Below are 17,882 nucleotides of genomic sequence, written 5' to 3' on the forward strand. Positions count from 1 at the left end.
GAGAAGTCAGGACCTCCTGAGTAGTGGGTGGCTGTAGTGGACCTACTCTCTGTCCGGCGAAGAGCACTTGTACGTAGGGGTCCACCAGGTCTCTGTTCTCCCCTATGAAGGCCTTCTTAACGTTGGCCATGATGCTGGTGTTCATCTTGGGAAGGCCCTCAGCGCGGTAGATCTTCACGTAGAATCGTGCCCACTGTCTCTCCAAGGGAACACCCTCCGGAAGAAGGAGGTTCCTGACCAGAAACGAAAGGTTGAAAAACAGTTGTACGCCTGATTTTGTCTCAACGTAACCCCTTGTTAACATTCTCCAGACTTTTTTATTTAACCCCTGACCCCCCTAAACATTGTATAACCCTTCTACAACATTATATTGCCAGAATAAAACATTCTCTTACCCTTCTATGTCGTCTTCATCTGTCTCGTTGGCCTTGTGGGGAGTCTTGATGTTGTCCCCCTTCCCCACCACGGCGATGTCACACTTGATGTAACCTTTGCAGCCGGCCGTGATGTCATCAGGGTCAGACAGTGTGGCCCACTTGTGGTAGAATTGATGCTCTGTGACAGACAAGTATCAATCCAAAAATCAATCATTCTTTCAACCACTTACAGGAATAAAATAATTCTAAATATGACCACCGCAACCATCAACATCACCCATGTGCCAGTCACAGGACCTTACCACTTACCAGGCTGGGAGTAGACTGTGCCAACATCCAGCTTGAAAGTTCCAACTAAGGTGCCACTCCGCAGCAGGTTCTTAGAGTGGATCACCTGGTGAGAGAGAGGAGAGGAGAGGAGAGGAGAGGAGAGGAGAGGAGAGGAGAGGAGAGGAGAGGAGAGGAGAGGAGAGAGAGAGAGAGAGAGAGAGAGAGAGAAAGGGTAAGGAGTAAGAGTGTGTGGGAGAAGGATAAAATGTTGATTTCAAGCTCAAAGGCTGTTACTATAAAGAGAACGATTGAACGTCTGTGTGTGTGTGTAGAAGAGCCACTTACTGAGAGCTTCAGGATCTTGTCAAACATGACATCTGGTGGGACGTGGAAGTCAAAGACAAAATACTGTGGGGAGAAGAGAGGCATAATGTGATGTGACAGATACAGTAGCCTCACTTTCTGTCAAATGACTCATGTATTGTATGATCATTCCATTGAGTTTAGTAGATTCAAAGGTTGAATTGAATGAATCGACCCCTGAAGGATTCATTGGTCGTGCCACACAACACGTTTCTACATGCCTGATAGGGCTGGGGAAATTGCCAGGGACCTCACGGTACGATATTATAAAAGCAAATCAAATTGTATTGGTTGCGTACGCATATTTAGCAGGTGTTAATGTGTTTGTGTAGTGAGAGAGAAAAAGAAACCCGCACACTGCTCTTGCTAGTATCACTGCTCTTTAATAAGCTTTACGTATCGGCCTCAAGGCCTTCGTTTCTTCTTTTTTTGTCAACTGTTACCATGCACCTGCAAAAAAGGTAGCTCAGATGTCGGAGTGTATTTTGAATCATGAATTGCGGGTGTAGTGAAATGCTAGTTTTCCAAGCTCCAACAGTGCAGTAATATCAAACAATACACACAAATCTAAAAGTAAAAGAATGGAATTAAGAAATATTAGTATGAGCAGCGTTGGAGTCCGGAGTAGGAATATATTTACTGTATATGTGGTGTATAGACATTGTGGACAGTATGTGGATACTTATGTGCCGATATGATATGTATTGCGATTCTCATGATTCTCACGATTCTATATGTATTGCGGTTCGATACAGTGATTTCAATGCGATTCGATGATCCATAAATAATGTCTGGTGCAGAGGGACAAGAGAGAGCCATGGAGAAAATGAGTTTTGATTAGCCATGGAAATAAAATTGCTGAAAATACATTCCCTATTTAGAAAGAAGATGGAGAACAGGCTATGAAGGAAAAAAAATAAAAATAATAATATTGCGATATTGCCAAAACAATACGACATGATATATCGTCCAAAATAATACCCCGATTTGTAACTGTATTGTTCCCCCCCCCCCCCCCCCCCCCATCACTAATGCTTGAGTTGAATAACTAACAGAATACAACCAACAATGATCAAATTAACATTCTTTCAGCATTGGCTGAATCCATTCACGTCCGGGTGAATTGAATCGAATACAAGGGGAATTATTACAGACTAATGTCTAGCAGGAACAGGACACCAACTGAATAATGCTTTGACGTTTTGCTCAGCCTCCCTCTCGTGAAAGAAGAGTGTAATGTGCATAGCTCAAGGCAGAAAGGATTCCTGTTGAGCCCAGAGCAGAGGCTTTGATCTGAACACAGCCAGGCTGGTGCTGGAGCCTCTGAACTGAGACTGGCTTCTCTTTCCACTTTTTCTACTCAATTATACACAATGTAGAAGATAGAGGGGAGGGGAGGGGAGGGGAGGGGAGGGGAGGGAGAGCGGGAGAGAGAGAGATGCACTTACCTCATTGTAGTAGGGGCAGTTAGTGGACTCCTTCATGGAGGTGTACTTCTTGTCGTCCCCAATCTCCACACAGACCACAGGGTCCATGTTAAGGCCAACCAGCTGCCTGGCCTCAACGACTGTGATGCTAATCTAATGGGACATATTAGCATTAGGGTTGCAAAGTAACAGAACATTTTCTGGAAAACCCAGGTTTTCCGGAAATCCAGCTGGAGGATTATCGGAATCGGGAGGGAATAAGCATGGAGGGAATCATTTAATTCCAAAACATTCCACCCAAATGTGAATGAAAGTACCATAATAAAAGGGTACGGCGTGAAACAAACAAGATGACAACTCAGACTGGAGGTTTAGACTACAGAGGCAACTTCTGTCCCTCAGGGTTAATTATCCCTGCTGTGAACATCTCAGTCGGTGTGCGGTGTTGTGGTTCCTGGTCACAGAGACTGGTACATTACTGTATCTAGGTCAGTTTGCTGTTGTTAGCAGGGGAGTTTATGCAGTTTGCAGTTAGGCTACGTTAATGAGCTGTTAGATTCTGTTCTTCCCACCCAGCCTTCACACTATCCTCTTATTGTATCCTTACTGGAGCTTTTTTTCTTTCCTCTCTAATAAACCTCATTCCTCCATCCTTCCTTCTCTCCTCTCTTCTGGCGAAAAATGTGTTCACTATGACCTTACCCTTCACCAATTCTACTGTGAGACCTGAGTCCAAGCCGACAACCTGTACACAGCATCCAGTCGTAGCTATTAACTGCCTTTTCTCTCATGTCTTTTCTCTCAGGAGTGCGACATGGGTCCATGTGGAGGGAGCATGGAGAGACTTTTCTCATGCTGCTGGTGTACTGGTGGGAAAATGGGCAAGACATAATGGGCTGTAAAGGACAGTGGCGGCCCAGGTGAGAGACGTTATCAAGGGCCATCCACTTTGAAACGAACTGACGAACTGAAACACTATCTGAAACAGAACATGAAGAAATTCCAGAAGAAGATTGCCAGGAAGGAAGGGGGTGGTCAACTGTGCCTGTAAATTGATTTAGGGTTGCCCTAAACTGTTTATTTGGGGTATCATGTTTATTTTGGAGGTCTACACACTAGGAAGCTTATTGTGATTTAGATTGAAATGCATTGAGCCACCGATCTGTCATTAACAAACCACTAAGTTGAGGGTCTTGCATTTGCGTGATAGACTCAAAGTGAAGCACGAAGGACTGTCATTCTAAATTTGGGTTGTGTCGCTATTATGGGGACGGTGATAGTAGGGGTTTCGATTTACCATGTTATCATAATTCTAATGTTAAAGTGCATCAATACATATGGCTTTCTGGATAATACAGTACAATTGACATGAGCATGTTTAAGTATGTTTATAACTATATACAGTGCCTTGCGAAAGTACAATGCAGCAGATTGGCTGCGCATCAAACAGCATTGGGATGGTGTTGTGAAGTCTTTTAACTCTATAGTTTTTATGTTTATAGGTGTACTGCAGCACCAAATGACAGATGTAGAAAGTGAAATCAAATCTAATTAAATTTTTCACATGCGGCGAATATAACTGGTGAAGACTTAATCGTGAATTGCTTGTTTACGAGCCCTTCCCGACAACTTAGAGTTACAAAATAATATTACAAAGAAAAACAGTAACACAAAAGGAATAGATACATACACACACATGTATATATATACAGTGCCTTGCGAAAGTATTCGGCCCCCTTGAAATTTGCAACCTTTTGCCACATTCCAGGCTTCAAACATAAAGATATAAAACTGTATTTTTTTGTGAAGAATCAACAACAAGTGGGACACAATCATGAAGTGGAACGACATTTATTGGATATTTCAAACTTTTTTAAATGCACCTGCACTGTGATAGTCTCAGAGGTCCGTTAAAAGCGCAGAGAGCATCATGAAGAACAAGGAACACACCAGGCAAGTCCGAGATACTGTTGTGAAGAAGTTTAAAGCCGGATTTGGATACAAAAAGATTTCCCAAGCTTTAAACATCCCGAGGAGCACTGTGCAAGCGATAATATTGAAATGGAAGGAGTATCAGACCACTGCAAATCTACCAAGACCTGGCCGTCCCTCTAAACTTTCAGCTCATACAAGGAGAAGACTGATCAGAGATGCAGCCAAGAGGCCCATGATCACTCTAGATGAACTGCAGAGATCTACAGCTGAGGTGGGAGACTCTGTCCATAGGACAACAATCAGTCGTATATTGCACAAATCTGACCTTTATGGAAGAGATACAGTACAGTACCAGTCAAACGTTTGGACACACCTACTCATTCAAGGGTTTTTGTTAATTTTTTACTATTTTCTACATTGTAGAACAACAGTGAAGACATCAACATTACAGAAGAACACATATGGAATCATGTAGTAACCAAAAAAGTAGCCACCCTTTGCCTCGATGACAGCTTTGCGCACTCTTGGCATTCTTTCAACCAGCTTCACCTGGAATGCCTTTCCAACAGTCTTGAAGGAGTTTCCACATATGTTGATCACTTGTTGGCTGCTTTTCCTTCACTCTACGGTCCAACTCATCACAAACCATCTGAAATGGTTTGAGGTCGGGTGGTTGTGGAGGCCAGGTCATCTGATGCAGCGCTCCATCACTATCCTTCTTGGTCAAGTTGTCCTTACACAGTCTGGAGATGTGTTGGGTCATTGTTCTGTTGAAAAACAAAAGATAGTGGGACTAAGCGCAAACCAGATGGGATGGCGTATCACTGCAGAATGCTGTGGTTGCCATGCTGGTTAAATGTGCCTTGAATTCAAAATAAATCACTGACAGCGTCACAGGCAAAGCACCTCCACACCATCACACCTCCTCCTCCATGCTTCACGGTGGGAATCACACATGCAGAGATCATCCACTCACCTACTCTGCATCTCACAAAGGCATGGTGGTTGGAACTAAAGGACACATTTCCATCAGTCTAATGTCCATTGCTCGTGTTTCTTGGCCCAAGCAAGTCTCTTACTTTTATTGGTGTCCTTTAGTAGTGGTTTATTTGCAGCAATTAAACCATGAAGGCCTGATTCACGCAGTCTCCTGTTAACAGTTGATGTTGAGATGTGTCTGTTACTTGAACTCTGTGATATTTATTTGGGCTGCAATTTCTGAGGCTGATAACTCTAATGAACTTACCCTCTGCAGCAGAGGAAACTCTGGGTCTTCCTTTACTGTGGCCGTCCTCGTGAGAGACAGTTTTATCTTATCACTTGATGTTTTTGCGACTGCACTTGAAACTTTCAAGTTCTTGAAATTTTCCAGATTGACTGACATTCATGTCTTAAAGTAATGATGGACTGTCATTTATCTTTGCTTATTTGAGCTGTTCCTGCCATAATAAGGACTTGGTCTTTTACCAAATAGGGCTCTCTTCTGTATACCACCCCTACCTTGTCACAACACAACTGATTGGCTCAAACGCATTGAGAAGGAAAGAAATTCCACATATGAACTTTTAACAAGGCACACCTGTTAATTGACATGCATTCCAGGTTCATGCATACCTCATGAAGCTGGATGAGAGAATGCCAAGAGTGTGCAAAGCTGTCATCAAGAAAAAGGGTGGCTACTTTGAAGAATCTCAAACATGAAACATATTTTGATTTGATAAAATCTTTTTGGTTACTACAAGATTTAGTATGTGTTTTTTTTAAGTTTTGATATCTTCACTATTATTATACAATGTAGAAAATGGTCAAAATAAAGAAAAACCCTGGACTGAGTAGGTGTGTCCAAACTTTAGACTGGTACTGTAAGTGGAATCGTGGTAGGGACTAATGTGTTATGGGTTAGATGGAATGATTTATGTGCAAATGTATTTGTAACCGGAGGCTAAGTTCACTGTAGTAGTAGCATCACATCTCCTGCCGAGTGCGCCAAATGATAGGTGACCATTGCTGTACAATCATACGCTAGGGTGAGGGTATAAATTAATTGATTTTCCTTGTGTGTGGTGATGAAGCGTGTACTGATGTTTAATTCATATGTTCCTGTCCTCTTCTGAGAATGAACTGCACTATGTGAAGGTTTGAAACTCAATGACTGAGGTAATTTACAATTGTAATGTACTAAGTGTAAGGAAGTCTTTCCTTTTCCCACTTTCCAAATCATGTTAATGCTTGTTTGATGAAAAGCATCAACTGGCGCACAACAAGGGAAAATGATTTAGTGTAGAGGTGCTTTTTAGCAGGGAATAAACTTTAAGCTATAAAACAAAGAAAGTCGCACACTCCATATATAAAACCACCCAGTAATTTGAAGGCACAGTGATGCAGAAACATTGGCATTTTTTTACCCAATAAAATATTGGGTGGTAATACATATGGAGTGTGTGACTCTTTGTTTTTAATGCCTGATTAATGAAAATGTTTGTAAGTAACTTTCCATTAGGTTGAGACTTAGTCTCAAAAGGGAGGAAATGTCACAAAAAATGACAAAATTAGACATACTATACTATTTTTACTTAGAGAATTGTCCATTGCTATATGCTAGTGTTTTTTTGCTGATGCAGGCTTGTCTTGTGTGACTTAGTCATAAGTCTGGGCGTACAGATAAGAGCCGGGTGCGACCGCAATATGTGACATCCCGTTTGTACTATCTGCTGGAACTTCTCTGTGTGGAAACTTGCAGTAAAAAGCTAAAAGCCTTTCATAAACCATGTTCCCCATCCCTGTTTGCACACATCTGCTAACTGCCACATAAACAAAGAGGTTGGACTTTCTATAAAAGCTGAGAGACAACTCTGTTTGTTGGGCATTTAACTCTGAACTATGAGTGATTGTTGATTGCTCCAGTTTTTGCTAATCTTACAATAAAGGTTGTTGTTTGAAGAATCTACAGTCTCTCTTTAGAATTTCCAAGACATCAGTCATCTTCCCCAAATTAAGGGGATGATGGTGCAATCTTTGTGAGAGGGAGGGAATATGATTTTATTGGTCCTCAATGGCTCAGACACTCAATTAGCCCTGAGTTAGCCTGCAGGTTAGTTCTGAATGATTCATTGCCATATACATTTACCTGGCTAAAAGGTGAGCCACTTGCGTGGTACCGGTTATCCCGAGTTGAGCTCAAGAGTTGACCAAAGTGACTCAAACCATGTAAGTAGTGTAGGGATCAGGAGCAAAGACCAAGATTTATACCAGGACATTGGTCCATGGGCCCTTTCTCAAATTGTAAGGAACTCAAGTAGAGTAAACTTGAGTACAGTACCGCACAGAATAGTACAGTAGAGTAGGGTACAGTACAGTAGAGCACAGTACAGTACATTATATAATGGGTAGGTCTAATCATGAATGCAGATTGTTTAAAACTGCATTCCAGCCGGTGTCTATTCCACAGGTTACCACCGGCTAAATCTATGACACTAAAATGCCTATTTACTCAGTTCCATTTGACTGCGCAATCCACTGTCTCATCAGCCCAGCCAAGCAATTTATAAACTTGATCTCCACTATAAAAAGCATCTAGACCTTATCTCACATTTCCTTTAGACTATCATTTTGTTTTCAACAGCAGAGATTTGTATCAACCTTGCTGTCTGTCTCTCCAACATTTGCAACATTGTTTCAATATTTAAATTTGATTTCCAGCTGTCCTATAGTAATGAATGTGTCGGGAGTCGGGACAAGACAGACAGGCAGGGAGCGTTTCTAAGCCAGTCGTAACTTCAATGGATTATTACAATGAAATGTAAATTGAAGAAAGGTTAAATGAAACAAAGTGCAGCTAGTTTGTAGTCTTTCTAGTGTCCGTTTGAAGGGTTTGTGTTAGCTGTGTTGTTGGCTAGCTCCTCTGAACAAAAGTGTCCTGATGAGTAAGCACATTTTCTATGCTAGGCTAATTGTGCCTCATTAGCTCATTGTTATGAATGTCTCCAAATAAATGCAGCTTAAACAAATGCAAATGCAGCTACTTTGCTGTTATTTTGGCTGCACTTTTTGACGTGACTGTAAGTTAGCCGTTGCCGGCTAGCTATAAAGCAAGGGATAAGAATGTTGCCAGCCAGTATGACAATGGAACATTTAGAACGAACGACTGGGTCACATCCAAAGATACTGTAACGACCTGACTAGATCATAAAGGAACAATTGCCCAGACAGAGGATTGACAATTGACGGTTTATAAACCCAACTTCACACAAGCTACTGTTTGGCCATAGCCCACGCCAAATAAATGAAAGATACCCCACAAGCCAACCGTAACCTTCTCTTGTGAAGCCCATACTTAGAGAGAGAACAATGGCTAAACCTGGTCTTAACTTCCAATGCTCCATCCCCCTGCCAAACCCCCCTCCACGCCACTCCACCAACCACCAGGATGCCCGGCATCAGAACATTCCAGGCATCCACGTGATTGGCACATAGCTGGTTGATTGGCATGTCGGACCCCGCGAACACTGGTAAGTACAACACAACCCACTAATAGCCTACCACATAACACACCGCTGTCTGTGCGGGTCGCTACAATGCTGAACAAAAAGACTGAACAACTGGGTCGCGTCTCTAGGAACGGAACCGATAGAACTAACGACCAATAATTATTTTAATATGTTGGTAACCCGTTGTATAAAAGTGATAATGCCCTCGAAGCCGGTGCCAATATATCCTCCAAACACGGGCTTCTCTGGCATTATCACTTAAGTAGAACACAGTACAATACAGCATATTACAGTAGAGTATAGTACAGTAACGTCATGAGTTGTGATTATGGTCCATTGTTTAGCTAGCTAGCTACATGACTTAACAAAATACTCCACTCTAATTTTGGCAATGTACTGTAATTTCATTTCAAGTTAAAGTGTACTGTTAGCTAGCTAACGTTAGCTGGCTGGCTCGCTAACTAACGTTGCGTCATGCGTCGGGATTCATTGTTTACCTAGCTAGCTATCTAGTTACATTTCTTAACAAAATACTCCCGTCTCAGTGTGCCAAAGTGCAGAATAACTGATGCACTTTTGAACACTCAACACCCGTTGAATATGTCCAGTGTCAGTAAACATGGGCAACAAAGCATAATTAAATTGTTGCCAGCAGCACATTTACAGTCACCAACACTCTGGATAACATGAAAAAAGTCTAATCAGCTCTGCTAGGGCGAGTAAAATGGTCAGAGTGGGGTGTTCTCTCATTATGTTTCTGGAAGTAGCTAGCCAATGTTAGCAAGGTAGCTTGGGTGCTTGACTGTAGTTGTGAGGTCAGAACTTTCGGAACAACTCTACTTATTGGCCAGAGCGTCCAGTGTGCGCTCTGAACGTGATAGGACAAGTAATGTTCAGTGAGCTGTTCTCTCTCTCTCTCTGTTATGGTGAGTGAATGAGGACCCAAAAGCGAACTAACTTAAACAGAGCTTCTTTAATAACCAAACATAGGTAGGCTCAGATAGACCGGCAGATTCCGACAGGACAGGACAAGGTTACAGCAAACATGACGATAGTCTGGCTCAGGCATGAAACACAAACAAGAATCCGACAAGGACAGGAACAGAAACAGAGAGAGATATAGGGACCTAATCAGAGGGAAAAAGGGAACAGGTGGGAAACGGGGTGAATGGGTAGTTAGAGGAGACAAGGAACAGCTGGGAGAAAGCGGGGGAGAAAAGGTAACCTAACAACGACCAGCAGAGGGAGACAGGGTGAAGGGAAAGGACAGAGACAAGACACAACATGACAGTACCCCCCCACTCACCGAGCGCCTCCTGGCGCACTCGAGGAGGAAACCTGGCGGCAACGGAGGAAATCCTCGATCAGCGCACGGTCCAGCACGTCCCGAGAGGGAACCCAACTCCTCTCCTCAGGACCGTACCCCTCCCAATCGACAAGGTACTGGTGACCACGGCCCCGAGGACGCATGTCCAAAATCCTGCGGACCCTGTAGATGGGTGCGCCCTCGACAAGGATGGGGGGGGGGGGGGGGAAGACGAGCGGGGGCGCGAAGAACGGGCTTAATACAGGAGACATGGAAGACCGGGTGGACGCGACGAAGGTATCGCGGAAGAAGAAGTCGAACTGCGACAGGATTAATGACCCGAGAAATACGGAACGGACCAATGAACCGCGGGGTCAACTTGCGAGAAGCCGTCTTAAGGGGAAGGTTCTGAGTGGAGAGCCAAACTCTCTGACCGCGACAATATCTAGGACTCTTAGTTCTACGCTTATTAGCAGCCCTCACAGTCTGCGCCCTATAACGGCAAAGTGCAGACCTGACCCTCTTCCAGGTGCGCTCGCAACGTTGGACAAAAGCCTGAGCGGAGGGGACGCTGGACTCGGCGAACTGAGATGAGAACAGCGGAGGCTGGTACCCGAGGCTACTCTGAAAAGGAGATAGCCCGGTCGCAGACGAAGGAAGCGAGTTGTGGGCGTATTCTGCCCAGGGGAGCTGTTCTGACCAAGACGCAGGGTTGCGAAAAGAAAGACTGCGTAAGATGCGACCAATAGTCTGATTGGCCCGTTCTGCTTGACCGTTAGACTGGGGGTGAAAGCCGGAAGAGAGACTGACGGAAGCCCCAATCAAACGGCAAAACTCCCTCCAAAATTGAGACGTGAATTGCGGACCTCTGTCCGAAACGACGTCTGACGGAAGGCCATGAATTCTGAAAACATTCTCGATGATGATTTGTGCCGTCTCTTTAGCAGAAGGAAGCTTAGCAAGGCGAATGAAATGAGCCGCCTTAGAGAACCTATCGACAACCGTAAGAATAACAGTCTTCCCCGCTGACGAAGGCAGTCCGGTGACAAAATCTAAGGCGATGTGAGACCACGGTCGAGAGGGAATAGGAAGCGGCCTGAGACGGCCGGCAGGAGGAGAGTTACCGGACTTAGTCTGCGCGCAGACCGAACAAGCAGCCACGAAACGACGCGTGTCATGCTCCCGGGTGGGCCACCAAAAACGCTGGCGAATGGAAGCAAGCGTACCCCGAACGCCAGGGTGGCCGGCTAACTTGGCAGAGTGAGCCCACTGAAGAACGGCCAGACGAGTAGGAACGGGAACGAAAAGAAGGTTCCTAGGACAAGCGCGCGGCGACGGAGTGTGAGTGAGCGCTTGTTTTACCTGCCTCTCAATTCCCCAGACAGTCAACCCGACAACACGCCCCTCAGGGAGAATCCCCTCGGGGTCAGTGGAGGCTACTGAAGAACTGAAGAGACGAGACAAAGCATCAGGCTTGGTGTTCTTAGAGCCCGGACGATAAGAAATCACGAACTCGAAACGAGCGAAAAACAGCGCCCAACGCGCCTGACGCGCATTAAGTCGTTTGGCAGAACGGATGTACTCAAGGTTCCTATGGTCAGTCCAAACGACAAAAGGAACGGTCGCCCCCTCCAACCACTGTCGCCATTCGCCTAGGGCTAACCGGATGGCGAGCAGTTCGCGGTTACCCACATCATAGTTACGTTCCGACGGCGACAGGCGATGAGAAAAATACGCGCATGGGTGGACCTTGTCGTCAGAGAGGGAGCGCTGAGAAAGAATGGCTCCCACGCCCACCTCTGACGCGTCAACCTCGACAACGAACTGTCTAGAGACGTCAGGTGTAACAAGGATAGGAGCGGATGTAAAACGATTCTTGAGGAGATCAAAAGCTCCCTGGGCGGAAACGGACCACTTAAAGCACGTCTTGACAGAAGTAAGGGCTGTGAGAGGAGCTGCCACCTGACCGAAATTACGGATGAAACGACGATAGAAGTTCGCGAAGCCGAGAAAGCGCTGCAGCTCGACGCGTGACTTAGGGGCGGGCCAATCAATGACAGCTTGGACCTTAGCGGGATCCATCTTAATGCCTTCAGCGGAAATAACAGAACCGAGAAATGTGACGGAGGAGGCATGAAAAGTGCACTTCTCAGCCTTCACAAAAAGACAATTCTCTAAAAGGCGCTGGAGGACACGTTGAACGTGCTGAACATGAATCTGGAGTGACGGTGAAAAAATCAGGATATCGTCAAGGTAGACGAAAACAAAGATGTTCAGCATGTCTCTCAGGACATCATTGACTAATGCCTGAAAGACAGCTGGAGCGTTAGCGAGGCCGAAAGGAAGAACCCGGTATTCAAAGTGCCCTAACGGAGTGTTAAACGCCGTCTTCCACTCGTCCCCCTCCCTGATGCGCACGAGATGGTAAGCGTTACGAAGGTCCAACTTAGTGAAAAACCTGGCTCCCTGCAGGATCTCGAAGGCTGAAGACATAAGAGGAAGCGGATAACGATTCTTCACTGTTATGTCATTCAGCCCTCGATAATCTATGCAGGGGCGCAGAGACCCGTCCTTCTTCTTGACAAAAAAAAACCCTGCTCCGGCGGGAGAGGAGGAGGGGACTATGGTACCGGCGTCAAGAGCTACAGACAAATAATCTTCGAGAGCCTTACGTTCGGGAGCCGACAGAGAGTATAGTCTACCCCGGGGGGGGGTGGTTCCCGGAAGGAGATCAATACTACAATCATACGACCGGTGTGGAGGAAGAGAGGTGGCCCTGGACCGACTGAACACCGTGCGCAGATCGTGATATTCCTCCGGCACCCCTGTCAAATCACCAGGCTCCTCCTGTGAAGAAGAGACAGAGGAAACAGGAGGGATAGCAGACATTAAACATTTCACATGACAAGAGACGTTCCAGGAGAGGATAGAATTACTAGACCAATTAATGGAAGGATTATGACAAACTAGCCAGGGATGGCCCAAAACAACAGGTGTAAAAGGTGAACGAAAAATTAAAAAAGAAATGGTTTCACTATGATTACCAGAAACAGTGAGGGTTAAAGGTAGCGTCTCACGCTGAATCCTGGGGAGAGGACTACCATCCAGGGCGAACAAGGCCGTGGGCTCCTTTAACTGTCTGAGAGGAATGTCATGTTCCCGAGCCCAGGTCTCGTCCATAAAACAGCCCTCCGCCCCAGAGTCTATTAAGGCACTGCAGGAAGCTGACGAACCGGTCCAGCGTAGATGGACCGACAAGGTAGTGCAGGATCTTGAAGGAGAGACAGGAGTAGTAGCGCTCACCAGTAGCCCTCCGCTTACTGACGAGCTCTGGCCTTTTACTGGACATGAAGTGACAAAATGACCAGCGGAACCGCAATAGAGACAGAGGCGGTTGGTGATTCTCCGTTCCCTCTCCTTAGTCGAGATGCGGATACCTCCCAGCTGCATGGGCTCAGCACCCGAGCCGGCAGAGGAAGATGGTAGTGATGCGGAGAGGGGGGCGACGGAGAGCGCGAGCTCCTTTCCACGAGCTCGGTGACGAAGATCAACCCGTCGCTCAATGCGAATAGCGAGTTCAATCAAGGAATCCACGCTGGAAGGAACCTCCCGGGAGAGAATCTCATCCTTTACCTCTGCGCGGAGACCCTCCAGAAGACGAGCGAGCAAGGCCGGCTCGTTCCAGCCACTGGAGACAGCAAGAGTGCGAAACTCAATAGAGTAGTCTGTTATGGATCGATTGCCTTGACATAGGGAAGACAGGGCCCTGGAAGCCTCCTCCCCAAAAACAGATCGATCAAAAACCCGTATCATCTCCTCCTTAAAGTCCTGATACTGGTTAGTACACTCAGCCCTTGCCTCCCAGATTGCCGTGCCCCACTCACGAGCCCGTCCAATAAGGAGAGATATGACGTAGGCGACACGAGCAGTGCTCCTGGAGTAAGTGTTGGGCTGGAGAGAAAACACAATATCACACTGGGTGAGGAACGAGCGGCATTCAGTGGGCTCCCCAGAGTAACACGGCGGGTTATTGATTCTGGGCTCCGGAGATTCGAAAGCCCTGGAAGTGGCCGGTGGATCGAGGCGGAGATGGTGAACCTGTTCTGTGAGGTTGGAGACTTGGGTGGCCAGGGTCTCAACGGCATGTCGAGCAGCAGACACTTCCTGCTCGTGTCTGCCTAGCATCGCTCCCTGGATCCCGACGGCTGAGTGGAGAGGATCCGAAGTCGCTGGGTCCATTCTTGGTCGGATTCTTCTGTTATGGTGAGTGAATGAGGACCCAAAAGCGAACTAACTTAAACAGAGCTTCTTTAATAACCAAACATAGGTAGGCTCAGATAGACCGGCAGATTCCGACAGGACAGGACAAGGTTACAGCAAACATGACGATAGTCTGGCTCAGGCATGAAACACAAACAAGAATCCGACAAGGACAGGAACAGAAACAGAGAGAGATATAGGGACCTAATCAGAGGGAAAAAGGGAACAGGTGGGAAACGGGGTGAATGGGTAGTTAGAGGAGACAAGGAACAGCTGGGAGAAAGCGGGGGAGAAAAGGTAACCTAACAACGACCAGCAGAGGGAGACAGGGTGAAGGGAAAGGACAGAGACAAGACACAACATGACACTCTCTCTCTCTCTCTCTCTCTCTCTCTTAGATCTTCTGGAAGTAGCTGGCAAGTTCGTACAGAACGCACGGACCAACCCTTAAAGAGATGGGTGGGGCTAAGGCTTAAGAGGGTGTAAACAATGCTGAATGGGTGTAGACAAAGAAGGGTGTTATATTGAAATAATAGTGTTAGGTAAAAAATAATCATGAATTGCTTTATTTTCAAACATCACGTTTAGGAGTCAGGTTTGGGACAGCCACCTGTACAAACAATGACATTGTACCATGTTAATTTAACAATATGTTTGTTATTGCCTAGAAATGAATTAGAACATACCATGATTTAAATAAATGTCCTAATTTTGGAACTTAACAGTTTAAAAATGTTTTTTTTGGGTGCGCCTATTACTATGGCTGAACCTGCAAAACAAAATATGTTTAGAGTGGCAAGTAGCCTAGCGGTTAGAGTGTTGGGCCAGTAACAGAAAGGTCGCTGGATCAAATACGTGAGATGAAAAATCTGTCAATGTGCCCTTGAGCAAGGCACTTAATTTGCTCGAGAGGTGCCGTACTAACATGGCTAACCCTGTAAAACAACACATTTCACTGCACCTATTTGGTGTATGTGACAATAAAACATGTTTTTGTTTTTAAAATATTTTTTGGGGGGGGAGGCGGGGATTGGGGTGGATTCTTTCCCTCATCTCACCTGGTAATCCACAGGCCTCCCAGAACTAGGCTCCATCTTGATATCAGGCTTTGATCTGAGAGAGTCAAGGCACACAAATCAGAGCTTTTCCTAATGAAGTGTAGCCTGCAGTTTGCTAATTTACTCAACTAGTACTGCAGTATGGGTTATAAACATGAATAAGAGTGTTATAAAGGGTCAATGGATCGTCGCAGTAACATATGTACAATAAGTAAGTACATAAATAAGTACACAGACCTCTTGTTGGAGACATTGGTGGTGACGGCAGTGACGGAGGCCAGGGAGATGCAGTCTGGGTCCAGACCCCCCACCCCTCCCAGACGCATGGCCTTCCTGTTCAGATCCTCCATGTCCAAGATGGCTGGCTCATCTTGGGGGCGCCATCACAATAACCTATGTTACTATATGCCAGGGGAGGCCAACCCTCTTCCTGGAGAGCTACAGGTCTCTCTCTCTATCTCTGCTCTAACACACCTGATTCAATTTATCAAAGTCTCGATGGGCAGCTGATTAGTAAAAGCCTACCTTTCTTGTGGTCATCCTTGGAGCTCTTGGTCTTGCCGAGCTTCATGGCTGAGAATACCCCCTTCCCCGCTCTGAGGGAGGAAGAGAAGAGGAGGAAGTAAAATAAACAAATGAACTACTGAACACTTACACAGTGAAATCAGGTCAAATATTTTGGAAGACCTACCTCTTTGGGGATAATGACAAAGTCAAGCTCCCCAAATTCATGAACTATTCTCATTATTGTGACATTCAGAGGACTTTGTTAAACTCTCATGTAGGGACCTTTATATTTATCTGAGGAGGACCTCATTGAACAAGAAATGTATGAGTGCTTCAGCAGTACATTAGGAAAAACTAAAACATACACCAGGGGTGGGCAACCCTGTTACTGGGGTGCCACAGTTAATGCAGGATTTTGTTCCAACGAGGCACCACACTAGACCAACTAAGCTAATTGATCAGTTCAGTGATTGCCTAAATTCAACATACACTACATGACCAAAATGTATGTGGACACTTGCTCATCGAACATCTCATTACAAAGTCATGGGCATTAATATGGAGTTGGTCCCCCCCTTCCTGCAATAACGGCCTCCACTCTTCTGAGTAGGCTTTCCACTAGATGTTGAAACATTGCTGCAGTGACTTGCTTCCATTAAGCCACAACAAGAGCATTAGTGAGGTTGGGCACTGATGTTGGGCGATTAGGCCTATCACGCAGTCGGCGTTCCAATTCATCCCAAAGGTGTTTGATTGGGGCTGAGGTCAGGGCTCTGTGCAGGTCAGTCAAGTTCTTCCACACCGATCTCAACAAACCATTTCTGTATGGGCCTCGCTTTGCGCACGGGGTATTGTCATGTTGAAACAGAAAAGGGCCTTCCCCAAACTGTTGCCACAAAATTGGAAGCACAGAATCGTCTAGAATGTTATTGTATGCTTTAGCGTTAAGATCTCCCTTCACTGGAACTAAGGGGCCTAGCATAAACCATGAAAAACAGCCCCAGACCATTATTCATCCTCCATCAAACTTTACAGTTGGCACTATGCATTGGGGCAGGTAGTGTTCTTCTGGCATCCATCAAACCAGATTTGTCCGTTGGACGTGTGTGAGAACGCGTTTCCACTGCTCAAGAGTCCAATGGCAGTGAGCTTTACACCACTCCAGCCGACGCTTGGCATTACGGATGGTGATCTTAGGCTTGTGTGCGGCTGCTCGGCCATGGGAACCCATTTCATGAAGCTCCCGATGAACATTACTTGTGGTGACGTTGCTTCCAGAGGCAGTTTGGAACTCGGTAGTGAGTTTTGCAACCGAGGACGATTTTTACGCGTCACATGCTTCAGCACTTGGCGGCCACATTCTGTGAGCATGTGTGGCCTACCACTTCGCGGCTGTGCCGTTGTTACTCCTAGTCGTTTCCACTTCACAATAGCACTTACAGTTGACCGGTGCAGCTTTAGCAGGGCAGAAATGTGATGAACTGACTTGTTGGAAAGGTGGCATCCTATGACGGTTCCACGTTGAAAGTCACTGAGCTCCTTAGTAAGGCGATGGCTGTGTGCTCGATTTTATACACCGGCCAGCAATGGGTGTGGCTGAAATAGCCGAATCCACAAATTTGAAGAGATGCCCACATACTTTTGTATATATAGTGTACCTGCTCTTCCAGGACAGATCTATCAAAAACATGAAGTGCTTGTGGCACTCCAGGATGAGGGTTGCCTACCCTGCCCTAAACCAACTTAACTCATTGCACCATCAGGAGAGAAACATTTAGCAGAGATGAACATGACATGGACAAGACAGTCTCTTCACCCCCTGACCCCCATCACTATAGAACTCAGCGGTGTCCAATAACGACACACAGTTATTACAGAGGATCACATATCAC

The 17,882-nt window shown here is 45.8% G+C and overlaps 1 protein-coding gene across 5 annotated transcripts in view; it reads right to left on the reverse strand.

The window, feature by feature from the left end:
• LOC110530908 (otoferlin) overlaps nucleotides 1-17,882 on the reverse strand; it is a 152,732-nt gene that overhangs the window by 37,797 nt on the left and 97,053 nt on the right. For all 5 annotated transcript variants that reach the window (XM_036985435.1, XM_036985432.1, XM_036985434.1 and 2 more), the window contains exons 6-13: nucleotides 16,009-16,079; nucleotides 15,721-15,853; nucleotides 15,484-15,538; nucleotides 2,459-2,590; nucleotides 993-1,055; nucleotides 687-771; nucleotides 396-555; nucleotides 47-233 (exon numbers count right to left, since the gene is read on the reverse strand). In XM_036985435.1, the coding sequence (XP_036841330.1) occupies nucleotides 47-233; nucleotides 396-555; nucleotides 687-771; nucleotides 993-1,055; nucleotides 2,459-2,590; nucleotides 15,484-15,538; nucleotides 15,721-15,853; nucleotides 16,009-16,079 (886 nt within the window). The remainder of the gene's footprint in view (nucleotides 1-46; nucleotides 234-395; nucleotides 556-686; nucleotides 772-992; nucleotides 1,056-2,458; nucleotides 2,591-15,483; nucleotides 15,539-15,720; nucleotides 15,854-16,008; nucleotides 16,080-17,882) is intronic.

This window comes from Oncorhynchus mykiss, chromosome 8, assembly GCF_013265735.2.
Source record: "Oncorhynchus mykiss isolate Arlee chromosome 8, USDA_OmykA_1.1, whole genome shotgun sequence".
Classification (NCBI taxonomy): domain Eukaryota; kingdom Metazoa; phylum Chordata; class Actinopteri; order Salmoniformes; family Salmonidae; genus Oncorhynchus; species Oncorhynchus mykiss.